The 15,145-nt window shown below is 39.1% G+C and overlaps 1 protein-coding gene across 1 annotated transcript in view; it reads left to right on the forward strand.

The window, feature by feature from the left end:
* The window catches only part of SLC7A14 (solute carrier family 7 member 14), a 75,868-nt gene that overhangs the window by 26,583 nt on the left and 34,140 nt on the right, over positions 1-15,145 (forward strand). Inside the window, exons 2-3 of the mRNA XM_072618483.1 lie at positions 4,113-4,349; positions 7,481-7,698. Coding sequence (XP_072474584.1) covers positions 4,113-4,349; positions 7,481-7,698 — 455 coding nt within the window. The remainder of the gene's footprint in view (positions 1-4,112; positions 4,350-7,480; positions 7,699-15,145) is intronic.

A 15,145-nucleotide genomic window follows, 5' to 3' on the forward strand; every position in this document is an offset into this window, starting at 1 on the left:
GCTCCTCCCAATCAGACTGAGTCCCTTGACACTAGGCTTGTCCTTTGTCTTTCTCTGTATCTCCAGGATTTAGCACAATGCCTAGCACAGAGAAGACACTTTAATAAATACTTATTGACTTACTTCTAGTGCTAAATCTCTGATCTTATGTTCTATTTATGAACTGGAAGCCTGTCCCTGTAAAAAAGAAGAGGTTAGACTCTGAGAGCCTTTCCAACAATAACCGACATTTACGTAGCTATTTTAAAGTTTGCAAGTCAGCTCTCCTCCCCCTCTGATCCATGGGCCATGTTTATACCCATGAAAAGAGCAAAAAGAGGCAGCTGGCAGACTTCCTGAGTCCAGATCTATTTAGGATTGTCTCTCAGTATGCTGAGTTAGCAACCTGAGTGTAATGGGGATCTATATCTCCTGTCAGGTTTGCACTTTAGTTGTAGTGGGTGTGGTCTCTAAATGTCTTCTCTTGATTAGTGGATCCTTTAAGTGGACAGCAGCAGTTACCCCAGTGCAGAGACTGGGATTTCTGGTTGGTTTCTTGGAGCTCTGTAAGGAATTTCAAGAGAGCCTCGACCCTTGGGGTCTTCAATGCTTTTCTCTTCAGGGTGAAGTTCTGTTCAGATTGGTTCTGAAGTCAGAGACTTAGATGTGGGAGATACAAGAACTCAGACAAAGTTAGAACTAAAAGAGAAATTCAACCCCCTCATTTTGTAGATGGGCTGAGATCCAGAGAAGAGTGACTTGTCCAAAGTCTCTCAATTATTAAGTAGCAGAATTGGTATTCAAAACTAAGCTACTGCCTCTCCCGGCTAATTGACCAGGATGAAGTGAGTAGTCTTTCCCTCATTAGCATTTCAATGGCAACTCCAACTAGAATGGTGAAATCATCAGTTTGGTTTTGCCATTCTCCCACCTTCCCTTTCAGTAGCCTCTACCTTCTGAGATTTCCTCTGCCCTATCCCCTCCCCTAGAATACTTGCTCTCATGCTGGAAAACTCTGCTTTCCCATGCTCCAAAATTACCCCTCAGGTCCCACCATAACTCCATAAAAATTCCATTCCCTCAAGGCTTTGGTTAACTAAATGGCAGATAGGAACATGAGCTAGGAAATTAATTTGTAATAGTCAATAATCATTCAATATTGAGAGGAGGTTAAAGGAAGATACTTAGTAAGCTAAAGGAATGAATCTCTAGTGATGAAAATTCAGCTACCATGATAGATAATAATAATCTAAGCTAGCATTTTATGTTTTGCAAAGTTTTACATATTTTATTTCATTCCATCCATACATCACCACTGCCAGGTAGGTGCTGTTATTATCCCCCATTTTACAGAGAAAGAAATTGAGTCACAGAGAAGTTAGGTGATTTGCTCAGAGACCTACAGCTAGTAAGTAACTGAGGTCAGACTCGAACTCAGGTGTTCTGGATTCTAGCTCTCTAACTGCTGTGTGTGGGTAGAAGTGACTAAAGATACCTGAGAGTGGAAGGACAGACTGTAATTAGGGAAATACCCAGGGAGGTTACCAGAACATCAGGCTCAACTTCCTTTAGGTTGTGGCAAGAGGAGAAAAGGAGTCATGATGACCCTGGCAGAGGCTCACTGCCCTCTAGACTTGTCCCTTGCAGGCAACAAGAAGCTTTCATTACTTGCCTGGTCTTTCATCCTCTTCAAGTCATGGCAGTTCACAAAAGTAGGCTAAGGCCACCGATTTGGATGGGGATCTCTAGCAATCTTATCAAATTGGTTTCCCACTTCTGATGACACAGGAGTGAGATGCTGAGGAACTGCCCCATCTCCATCTCAATCACAATATAAAGAAACTTCCAGCAATGAGCAAGCCTAGAAAAGGGATAGCTCAGCAGGAAGAAGGAGTACATTTAGAACAGAGGAGCCTGATGGATCTCAAAGAGGCAGGAAATAAAAGTTTTTCAGATTATCACAAATCCCAGACCCACTCAGTGGATTTCAATCTAAATTCAACAGATATATGAAATAGAAATAAACACACAGATTAACTCAGAAAAAGGAAATGGATTTCAGTCTGTCCTGTAAGGTCAGAAAAGTATAGCAATGCTGAATTAGTCTTGGTTCTTCAAAGGACTTCCAATGGAGAAACCTTTCTTGTTTGTTTTATTGGTGTCATTTGTTTTTACATCACAAACATTTCTAAATCTATCCATTTCCTCAACCCCTTCCCAGAAAGCTTTTCTTTGCAAAGAATATTTTTTTTAAATAGCTGAGCAGAACTAACCAATATGTCAACTGTATTTGACAATATCTACAACATTCCACAGCCACTCTGTAGTGGAAGGGAGAAATGCACTTTCTTGTCATTTCTATGGGGCCAAGTTTAGTGATTATGGTGAAACAGCAATTGAGGAAACTGGAAAGCAGTGTGGCAGGCATTAAGCTTAAGCCAATACCTTGTGCCATATTCTACAATGAATTCTAAATTGATATGTGATGTTAATATTAAAGATCATACCATTAAAAAAAAAGAAGAGAGTCAAATCATATTCCCTTCATAGCTATAGGTAGGAGATGCATTACTAACCAAACAAGGGATAGAGGTATTGACAAAAGAAAAAAAATGGTTACATGAAACTGAAAAGCTTCTGCATAAACAAAATTAATGCACCGAGGCTGAGAAAAAAAGCAGTAGGATAGGGGAAAATATTTGTATCAAATTTCTCGACAAGGGCTTGGTATATAAGATACATGAAGCAATGCAATCCAAAAACCTTCTGCAAACAAGTAAGTCATCAAAGGATATGTGCAAATAGTTTTCCAAAGAATAAAGGCAAATTATTAATAACCATACGAAAGAATGCTCCAATTCACTGATGATAAGAGAAATGCAAATCAAAATAAGCTAGGTTTCACCTCACACCTCACAATTTGGCAAAGATGACAAAATATGGGAATAATTTGGGAGCTTTGGAGAAGATAAGCATACTAATGCATTGTTGGTGGAGTTGTGAAATCAGTACAGTTTGGAAAACAATTTGGAATTGCCCACATAAAATGAATAAAATGTTCAAACCTTTTGATCCAAAAATTCCATTAGTAAGTTTATAGCTCCAAGGAGTTCATTATAAGAAGAAAGTTCCCATATGCATCAGAATATTTAAAATAGCACTCTTGTGATAGCAAAGAACTAGATGTGTGTCCATTGATTGGAGAATGGCCAAATTGTGGTATTTGAATGTAATAAATTATTTCTGTGCTGTAAAAATAAACAAATATGAAAACAGAAGTATGGAAAGATTTACATAATCTGATGCAGAGTGAAATAAACAGAAACAAGAAAATAACATATTCGATCAATACAAATATATAGATGAAAAAAAACCACTGCAAAAGAAGTGAATATTGCAAAACTGTACAGAATAAAAATACCTCCAAAGAAGAAATATGAGAAAACACTTTCACCCCACTTCTTTGCAGAAGTGGGGACTTCATAGCTGTGGTACATTGCACATCTTTTTCAGACTTTTTCAATGTATTGATCAATTTTGCTAATTCTATTTTTTTTAATTATTACATATGATGGCTCTCAGGGCAGAGGATAAAGGCAGAAATTTTGGTGACACAAAAAAAGATGTCAAAAAAATTATAACAAAATAATCACACAGCATTTGGGTTCATTTTGTTGTTTTTTCTACTTAAATCATTGTAATCATTGTGGATATCATTTTTCTGATTCTACTTTTTTCCTTCTGAATCAATTCATAAAAATTTTCTTGTGCTTCTCCAAATTCTTCATATTCATTATTTTTATGGAGCAATAACATGTCATAGTCTTCATATACCACAATTTGTTTAGCCGTTTCCTAATACATGGGTCCTTTTTTCCCCATTAGTTTGCCTCTCACATATACACTTGTGTATTGGGGGATTTTCTGTCTTTGGCCAAGTTGAGAAGTCTTCCAGAAGAGATATTTAAAGGGGACTCATTTGTAAAGCTTATATTCTTATAAGTATTATATTATTTCAAGTAATGATCACTTTAGTACCTGTAAAGTCCAAGAGCAATAACAGCCAAAAGGCTTTCTCCCCTTTCCAGTAATTCCAGTCTCAAAGAACTATCTTGTATATGTGCCCCATGCAGGAGTCTGCTATGCTGAATTTGGAGTTCGAGTTCCGAAGACCACTGGGTCAGCCTACACCTACAGCTATGTCACAGTGGGCGAGTTTGTGGCATTTTTTATTGGCTGGAATCTGATCCTGGAGTACCTGATTGGCACCGCAGCAGGGGCCAGTGCCCTGAGCAGTATGTTTGACTCTCTGGCAAACCACACCATCAGCCGTTGGATGATTGACAGTGTGGGGACTTTAAATGGCCTGGGTAAGAATCCAAGAAGAGAAATATTTGCCTTTTAACACATCCTTGCATACATCTGTCCAGACTCCATGCAACAGATATAGCCTATAGGATTTCAGACTTATTCTACCTCTTACTAATCCCAAATAAATATTTATTAAATCCCTACTATGTGCTAGGCACAATGAAGGAAGAAAAGAAAGGTAAAACAAAAATCCTACCTACAAAAGTTTGTAATATAGTTCAATTGAATTTAATTCGTCCCATGTAACACAACCAGGAGGCATACTTCTGCTCAGAAAGGAGACTGGACCCAAGTTTGAAGGACCTGAAATAGCCCCTTTTCAACCCTACTGTCTGTTCTGATTATCTTAGATTTCAGAAGGATTGAGTAAGATTTTGTTCCCATTCATGGATCTTCTCCAGAATATTTCTACAATAGCAGACAAGTCTCTTAGTTACATAATTTTAAAGCCAGAAAGCACTTCAGAGGTTGACTAATTCAACCCTCTCATTTTATATAAGAAGAAATTGAGACCCAGAAAGGTGAAATTACTTGCTTAAAGCAGTGCGGGTAACAAATATTAGAGGTGGGATTTGAACCAAGGTCCACTCGTTATAATTAATATTTTGTTTATACATTCCTTAAAGTTTGCAATGCACTTTATAGACATTTTCTCATTTAATATCCTTAACAACCCTTTCAGACAGGCACTACAGCTAACATGGTTCCTATTTTGGAGGTGGAGAAACTGAGGGTTAGAGAGACAAAATAACTTGCTTGCATGAGTGATGGGATTGCAATGAGGCCTGAGGCAGTGCTCATTCCATTGTATCAAGTCTCAGTTTCCCTATCTCAGGTTGCTAAAAAACAAACAAACAAAAAAAACTGTGGTTCAGCTATCTTTAAAAAGATCAAATGCATCCAAACCTAATGAGCATACTCACTTTTGCCATATTGACAAATGGGCCTCATGTAATTATGAAGACATTTTAGAGACTATTGAGTGCAAACTCTTCATTTTACAGATGGGGAAACTGAGGCCCAGAGACTAAGTAACTTGTTTAACATTTCACTACTAATTAGTGAAAAAACCATAACTAGAAGCCAGGTCTTCTGATGATCTGATGATCTTCAGTCCTGGGGAGGCTCTCTTGAGTCTCTCTCCTGTCTTATTTTAGAAGAAAAGAGCTTACTTGCCACAGAACACGCTTACTAGTGAATAAGTCAAAGAACATCATGCCCTCCTCCCCCTATATACTTTTTACTTATTTGGTATTGGCTTACATGTTGTACTACCTTGTGGTCAGTAGAAAAAGAGCTTCTTGAAAATAAACACTGTTTATTTTTATCCTGTATCCCCACTATCATGAGATGATAATTCATTATAGATGACTAATCAGGGTCAGAGTCAACAAACATTTGTTAACCACCTACTGTGTGCCAGGAACTATGCTAAGCTCTGGGGATACAAAGAAAGGTAAAAGGCAGTCTGTACCCTCAAGAAGCTCACAATCCAATGAGGGAAAACAAAATGTAAAAAGAAACTAAAAAGGGAGAGGGTGAGGATATAATAATAAACACTTGTTGGATGAATAACAGACTGTAGCCAGGCAATGGGGTAGAGGTGAAAGCACACGAGATCTGGAGTCAAGAACCTGAATTCAAATTATTCTACCAGTCAGTCAATAAGTATTTATTAAGCATCAACCATGTACCAGGCCTGGTACTAAGTGCTAGGGATCAATAGAGAGGCAAAAGACAGTCCCTGCCTTCAAGTTTACAACCTAAAGAGAGAGTCAACTGGTTAACAGTCATGTATATACAAACTATAGATAGGATAATTAGAAAATACTCAATAGAAAGTACTAGAAATGAGGTGGATTAAGAAAGGCTTCCTATAGACTCTCTGGGTCTCAATGTCCTCACCTATAAAGCGAGGGGGGTGGAATGGCCTTAGAAGTCTCTTCCTGTTTTAGATCATTCCATTAGCTAGGTGACGCAGTGGATAGAACACTGAGCCTGGAGTCTAGAAGAAATGAGTTCAAATTCAGCCTCAGACTCTTAGTAGGTGTGTGACCCCAGGCAAGTCACTTAACCTCTGACTCAGTTTCCTCTTCCATAAAATGAGAATAATAATAGCACCTACAACCAGGGTTGTTGTAAGGATCAAATGAGATAATTATTATAAAGTGCTTAGCTCCATACCTAGCACATAGTAAGTGTTACATAAATGTTAGATGTTATTATTATTAAGCATCTACGATGTGCTACATACTTTGCTAGAGGCTGAGGATATAAACACATGATAAAAAAATAGATCTCAAAGATCTCACCTTCTACTTTCCATCATCTCTGCACATTCACACACATAAGCAGAAATCTGTTGTTCCAGCATTCTCCAATGATTCACTCTTCAATCTTCCTTACAAATTTACAAGAACTTGGGCAGGAGATTGGAAAACAGTAGAACCAAAAGTAGAATCTAACATTCTTGATTAATCTAATTACAAAATCTTACAAGTAGGAACTAAGAGGGTTTTCTCACATAAACGTTATAGAAGTAATTTGAATTCTTAGAGCACTTTAAAGACAGCAAAGCACATCCCTCATAAGGAGGGAAGTAGGGAATACAATGACTTATTATCCCCATTTTTCAGATGAGAAAACTGGGGCTCTGAGAAGTTAAGTAATTCACCCACAGTGAATGAATAGGTAAGTGTAAAAGCTGAAATTGTAATCGCCTGACTCCAAGCCTGGCTCTAGTCCATGAAAATCAGCATATGGTTTTGATCATATATATTTCAGTCAGTCTGCAAATCGGCATATACAGCTACATATTCAGATTGGGATTTTTAATCTCCATTCCATGCTCTACTCTCACCAATATTTCTCTCAAAAGCAAAATGCTGGGGCAGCTAAATGGTGCTGCAATGGATAGAGCACCAGTCCTGGAGTCAAGGGGGCTTGAATTCAAATTCAACCCTTAGACACTTGACACTTACTAGCTGTGTGACCCTTGGCAAGTCACTTAACTCCAGTTGCTTTGCAAAGCAAAAAACAAAGAAACAGAAGGTTGTCCCATTGTGGGATGCCCGTGACTATTTTTCTCTGACTAAAAAAGTAATTGGTGCCTACATCCTCTGTGTTACAGGAAAAGGAGAAGAATCCTACCCAGACCTGCTGGCCCTTGTCATTGCTGTCATTGTGACCATCATTGTTGCCCTGGGGGTGAAAAATTCTGTGGGTTTCAACAATGTTCTCAATGTGATCAACTTAGCCGTATGGGTGTTTATCATGATTGCTGGTCTTTTCTTCATCAATGGAAATTACTGGGCTGAAGGACAGTTCCTGCCTCATGGATGGTCAGGGGTAAGCTTCTTCCACAGTCTTGGTGGGCATGTTATCCCCTCTGGATGGTGGTCTATCTAAAAAGACAAAAGAAAATGTTCCTCTGCCCCACTGGGCTCAAAACGGTCTTCTAATACTAATGGCTATGCTTTGTCTAGCCCATTAAGATTTTGTAAAACATTTTATATCTCTTATCTCCTGATCTTCACAAAACTGTGAAGTAGGGGGTATTATTCTCATTTTACAGGTGGGGAAACTGAGGCTGAAGAAGGTTAAGGGACTTGCCCAGGATCACACAGCTACTAAGTATCGGAAGCAAGATTTGAACTGAGGTCTCTCTGATTGGAGGTCCGCTGCTCCACCAGCTGCTGCTTTTTAATGCCTTGTAGTTTCTATTTCGGAATGCATTTAAATGGAGGCTTAGGAGCTGGTTAGAGGAGAATGTATTAACAAGTTTGACATTAGTCATCCATTCAATAAGCACCTGCTATGTGTCAGACATAGCACTGAGTACTAGGGATACAGAGATTAAAACAAAACAGTGCCTTCCCTCAGTGAGTTTACCTTCTAAATTGGAATGACAGTTATATCCTCTTCAGTGTGTAGTGTTCTTTAGTTCTTTCTTTTAACTTAAAAAAGAAAAACAAGCTAAGAAGATTTGAGAAAGGCAATGCAGTGTAAAGAATAGGGGTGTGGGCTTGGAGTCAGAAAGACCTGGATTCATAGCCTGCTGCTGATACTGTCTTGGGACCATTGGGCTCTTTGAACCTCAGTTTCCTCATCTGTAAAATAAGGGTCATACTAGCTATAATGCCTTAGACCAAATATGTATCCCTATGGAAGATAATTTATTATTATTTGGTAATAATACTATCTGACAGAGCTGTTGTAAGGATCCAATAAGAATGTTTCTAAGGTACTTTGAAAACTTTAAGCATTTCATAAATAAGGATTATCATTGGACAAAAGATGAATCCGAGAGTCAGGAGAAACCCGATTTCCCTTTTCTGACACTTATTTACTGTGTGATCTTTGGCAGGGCAATCAACAAGCATTTATTAAGGACCTACTATGTGCTAGACACTTACTTGGTACCTGGACACAAAGAATCAGAATGAAATACTCTCTGCTTTCAAAGTATTTACATTCTAACAGGAATGCAACATATACATATATAAGTAGCTTTGGAATAAATACAAAATTAATGAAGTCGTTAAATGCAAGATGCTAAGGGAGGGACACAGTAGGAACTGGAAGGATCAGAAACAATTACATGAAGAAGATGGGGAACTTATCTAACCTCAGTTCTCTCGTCTATAAAATGGTAACTATAGTACCTCCCTAGTAGGCTATCAAGGGATTAAGTTCTTTATAAACTTCAAAATGCTGTTACTGCTGCTCCTTAGACGAGTGGACACTGAAGGAAGATCTGGTACACTTAACAAAATGACTGGATGCTTATGTGGATTGCACAAAATTTGCCAGAAAGTCCTCTTCGGGCAGTTGCTAGACACTTCCTTCAGTACTTTACTTTCAGTAAACTCTTTCAGAGTTTACTGAAAGTGGCCTCCCCCCAAGAATGAGGCAGCTGTGGTGTGGTCCAAAGAACAACAAATCCAGCAGCAAATGATTAACGTTAAAATCTCACTTTTGCTGCTTATTGTGTGTGGGAGACCTTGGGGGAGTAACTTCTCCATTTCCTCTTCAGTAAGATGATAGGGTTGTTCTAGATGACCTCTAAGGTCTTTTCCATCCCTAAGACTACACTCCAGTGAAGTGCAGACCCAGAATGACAAAGTGATTTGTCCAAGGTCACACTGATAGCAGAGGTAGTATTTGAATCCAGGTCTTGATGCCAAGTCGAGAGCTGTACTGGATGCCCTCTCATCACTTTCTATTCTAAATCTCTGGTCCCATGACCAGATATCACATGGAAGGACATGAAATCATTTTTCATATTTACATTGAGGCATTGCTAATTTCCTCCTTGATGCCTCCCTGTGAGCAGAAGGGACTCCGAGATGATCCCCAAAGGCTAAAGAGGAGTAGTAGAAATCTTACCAGGGTCCACCAAGTCAGAAATTCTTGGAACACACTCTTCTACTATTCTCATCCAGACATAAGAAATGGAATAAAAGTTCAGAGATAATTGAATAAAACACTAGAATGATGTAGTTTATTACCCTGCTTTGGCCGGTCTTTTAAACTCTTCATTTTAAGATTCATTCATTGATGGGGATGGCAAGTAATTGACACAAGTAATTTTTAAAGAGATAGGAGGTCTTCTTTTGGAAAGAAGTTTTAAAAAAATAGGGTGTGATAGCAACTATAATGATAGATGAGCCAAGCTTTAAAGTAGGATGTTCAACTGTTAAATTTTGATTTCCCTAAACAACCTCAAAAATGACATAATTATAGGCTCTTGGCACTGAGAAGACTTTTTAAAGATCCTTCAGTTCATTCCATGGTCTTCAAACAAGCTTATTCTGGAATCATCCCAGACCAACAAGGATGTCTTCTGTTTATTTGGTTCCCCATGGAATCCTAGAACTGAAAGGATATCTGGTCCAATCCCCCCCGACCTCAAGTAAAAATCCCCTCTACATCCTCACCAACAGGTGGTCATTCAATCTTTCCTTCAATTTCTTCAGTGATGGGAAACTTACTACTTACAAAGTACTTGCCTGGCACTTAATGTTGATTGACTATCTTTATAAAGGCAATTTGTTTCCCTTTATGTGGGAGTATATAGATCTATGTTGAGGTATATATTTGGGAGGGTTGTTTATTTTTTAACTTGCTCAGTGTAGGATAGTGGGAGAAACAGATTAATTTTAAGTGCTTTTTACTGGGAAAATAAAAAAATTTGACAATATTGAGCCCAAGACCACTTCCATGTTACTTCTATCCACCAGTGCAAATTCTAGTCCAAGTTGACTCCATTGGAGCCAGGTAGACTAGACTAGACTTAATCTAGACTAAGTAGATTAAGCTTAATCCTGTTTCCATTTGACAGCCTTTCAAATTAACCAACCCACCCACTCCCCCAAGCCTACCCTTCTAAATATTGCAATATGCCAAGTGCCCTTAACATCTCAATTGCCTTCTTCTGGAGTGACATCCCAGTCTAACATTTTCTCTTTAAAAATATGGCGCCCAAAAGAAATGAAATGCATTCATGTTTCCTGACTTTTATACATTCAGAGCAGTCTTCTTCATGTCTAGCCTTAGTGACTCATGCTATAGCTTTAGCCATTTCTTGGCATCCCACTCTCAGTAAAATGTACAAGGATTGTTCATGATCCTTCATGGTGTCTCATCCAAAAGGCTTTAGTAAATTCAGGTTTCTCATGATCTTCAAATTGTAAAATTCAAACTCCTTGACCAGGGGTGAGGAGCCTGCAGCCTTGAGATCACATGTAACCTTCTAGGTCCTTGGGTGCAGACTTTTGACTGAGTCCAAGTTCTACAGAACAAATCGTTTTATTAAGGGGATTTGTTTTGGGAAGTTTGGGTTCAGTCAAAGGGTCACACTTGAGGTCCTAGAGGGTCCCATGTGGCCTTGACACCACAGGACCCCTGTGATCTGAGCATGTTTTATTTCCAGTCATTTTAAGGGTCTTTGGTAGTTGCTCTCTGATACCTTCTCATTCATCCTCAAGTTGGTCCAAAACTGAGAATTCTAGGAAGGGGCAAACCAGAGTGTGAGTAGTGAAAAAAAGTAGTGAGGAGTGAAAAACTGACTTAGAGATTGATGCTTGTGATGTGATGTAGTAGAGTCTAATTTAAACCCAAAAGATCTGGGTCTGAATTCTAGTTCAGCTACTTCCTGGCTCTTATGGCCTTGGATGAGACAGTTAAGTCTCAGTCTCTATGTCATAGAAAAGAGTCTAGGAATGGATCAGATGCTCTCTGAGATCCATATCCTATGATCTAATTTATACATCCAAAGCTCAGGATCAGACTCACTTTTTTCATGGTAGAATGGCATTATCAGGGGCTGATTTTTCTCCACTGATCTGATGGCTGTGCCAATGAGGATATAAATCTGAAGTTCATGTTTGATAAATGGGATCAATTGGCTTTTATTTCTTCCCTGACTCTAGACTATGTATCAAACCCCAGCTAATTATCTTGCATGAAATGCCACTGGTCACCCTAAGGACCTAGAGAAATGTGTGAATGGACCACTATAATGCCCTCATCATGACTGGAAACTCAGTGCCCAGGGGCTATTGAGGAGAGAGTAAGAAACATTAGAATGAGACCTTTTTTGGACTTGGCTGATGTGAAAAGTGATTTTGCTGGACTCTGTGTATTTGTTACTTGGGTTTTCTCTTCTTCCTTTTTATCATTCATTGAGAAGGACAGGGAGAAGGGAGAGAAAACAAGTGCTTATTTTTAAAAAGTGAGTAAGAAGCATCATATTTGCCTCCAAATGTTAAAAATTTAACTCATTCAATAAACATCATATAAGAACTTTATGCAGAACACTATGTTAGGTGCTGAGAAAATGTGAATCAGGGTGAGAACTCCCAGTTCAGAAGGTCCTTCTTCCAAGCAGACCATCACTGACCTTCAACTAATAATATTAAGGAATCTTGAGGATACTGAGAGGGTAAGTTGACTAAGGGTCACACAGCCAGTTTGCATGAGAGGCAGCACTGGAACTTAGATCTTCCTGACTCAGAGGTTGGCCTTCTATCTACTATATCATGCTGCTTTTCACTGGAAGAGAATGCCATATTTAAAACTGGAAAGGACCATGGACATGATCTATTCCAAACCACTCATTTTATAGAAGAGGAGGTCAGGAGGTAAAGTGATTTTCCCAAGGTAGTATGGGTAGTAAGTGGCACAATGGGGATTTAAGCCCATTTCCTCTGACTTCAAATCCAAGACTTTTTCCATTGTACCACACTGCACTCAGAAAGATAAATAAGACACAATCTCTGCCCTCAAATGGTTTACAATCTAGAAGAGGAGATAGGACATGCATGCAGATAGATAGACTATAAAATATTATATAATAAGTGCACAAGAGGTCTCATAAAGTACAGTGAGAACAGCTGGAGAAATCACTTCCAATTGAAGGTATCTGTAAGGTTTTATGGAGAAAGTGCCATTTAAGCTGCACCTTGAAGATTAGATAGGAAACCAACATCCAGGTATAGGAATGATATAAGCAAAGGTATGAAGTATGTATGAAGACAAAAAATCGCAGGGTATTTGCAGAGGACAGAGAGTAATAATATAGGTTGGCTAAATTGTAGTGTGTGAGAAGAAGAGTTGTGACAAGGCTAGAGAGTTCATTTAGACCCAGGATATAAAGGGTCTTGAGTGCATTATAATTTGGACTTAGCCATTTTTTGTTTGGACAGAGTCAGACCTTGAATCTAGGCATTACGCATTTTTCCTCTCCATGTGCATCATCCTGCATGTTACCTTTTAAAAACTTAATTCTGGGGGCTCCTGGACATTTTTCCAACTTACTGAGGTCACTTTGAATCTGATCCTATTTTCCAAAGTGCTGGACACCTGCCATCAGTGTATCATCTACAGGTTTAGTGGGCTCGCTCAACATTTCAGTAGCCAGGAACAGAATAAGTAATGACTGGGGAAGCAGTGGCCTCATGGATGAAGACATTCCCTCCATCGATATGGTCTGCAACCCACCCATGGTCATTCATCCTATTGTCCCTGTCCTCTGAACATTTCACCAGAAAGGGTCCACTCCATGGCCCCCAGGGCATTCTTTATTTTTTCTTGACACCACAATGGCTGTCCATCATTTAACTCTTCCACACTCCTGCCACACATCTAACCCTCTTTTTTCATTACTCACATACATCTTTGATAACATATTTTCCATCATGTTTTCTTCATAACTCCTTGTGCTTACCATGAGCCTTTCTGCTACTCTCAGGGACCATCAAGCTTAAGTCATAGGAGACCTTAGAGTGCCACAATGAAAAGCTTTGTGGAATATTTAGGGAAATACTTTGGGATACTAGTAAAAACCGTTCCTTTTATTGATTTTGTAGCCTTTGGTAGGTTAGAAAAGCTGAAAAAATACTTTGTAGATTGAGACTTATTTATAAGGCAGTATGGGGATCCTATTAAATCCCAGGAGCAGAGGTTTAGAGAGAGAGAAGGGACCTAGAAATCATCAAGCCCAAACATCTCCTCATTTTCATAGGTTCATAGATCTAGACTTGGCAGGGACCTAATGGGTCATTGAATCTAGCTCCCTATTTTTAAATGAAGAAATATGTGATCTGGCTGCAGTTACATTGCTAGGAAATGTTTGAGGCAGGATTTGAACTCAGATCTTCCTGCCTCCAGGCCCATCCACTCTGTCACCTCCCTACCTCATTTTATATTTGACAAAACCAAGGTCCAATACAGTCATGTCATTTGTCCAAAATCATTTGACTTTAGATGCTATGCCTCTTAGACCACTAAGGTTCCTCTCAAGATGATTCCACATGACCACTCAGTTCACAAATGTGATTTCCTTCTCCTTGACATTTTTCCCCTTCTCTCTATTCACACAGTCACTACCCTAGGTCAGCCCCCATCACTGTTCATCTGGACTAGGACGATTATGGTATTTTCCCTTCAAGTCTCTTCCTTCTCCAATCCATTCCCCATACAGTCACCATACTGACTTTTCTCAGGACCAGATCTCCTCATACACGCTTGGGAAACCCTAGTTTGATTTAGGATCAATCCTAAAGACCTTTGTTTGGCATTAAAAGCTCTTACAACTTGGTCTCATTCATCCTTTCTGGGCTTCTCCTTTCTCCATCTCCTACTTCCGTTCTTTTCAACTAGCTGTCCACCTTACGCTAAGTGTAAACTTAGACAAGACACTACTTAGAGCTTCAGTTTCCTTGTCTGTAAAATGAAGGGTTTGGACTAAATCAAACCTACCCTAAGTACTATATAATAAGCTCTCTTAGCTCTTAGTATTCTAGTTTCCTCACAGTGGTTTGAAAGGGTTACTGGACATTGTGTCCGTCTCCCCCTCCCTTTTCCCCTTACCGTCCCCACCTCCACCTTTCTTGGTTCTCATGAACTGAGGAACAGCTTACTCACAAGATCTGAATCAAACATTTCTTTGGTCTTGAACAGCTCAAGAAAAATAAACATTCTCCCCACCTTCCATATCAAGTAACGGCTGTCCCTTAGATGAACTCCAGCTACCATCTGCAATTCCTCAGCCTCCGGATGCTGTTTAATATGCATGTGCCTTATATTACTTGTTCCTGATGCTATCTTTCATATTTTTCTTTAACCAAACAAGATATTTTAACTATCCAAATAATTCCCAGGGAAACTGTCCCTGATAAGTGGTACAGGGAATGTCTGCAATGTCCAAACACAGCAAAAATTGTTTTGAGTGTGTTCTATATCATCCTGCATTTATCATAACTTATTAACACATTTCCCCACCCTTTTACCA

The sequence above is a fragment of the Notamacropus eugenii genome, chromosome 6 (genome assembly GCF_028372415.1).
Source record: "Notamacropus eugenii isolate mMacEug1 chromosome 6, mMacEug1.pri_v2, whole genome shotgun sequence".
Lineage (NCBI taxonomy): Eukaryota > Metazoa > Chordata > Mammalia > Diprotodontia > Macropodidae > Notamacropus > Notamacropus eugenii.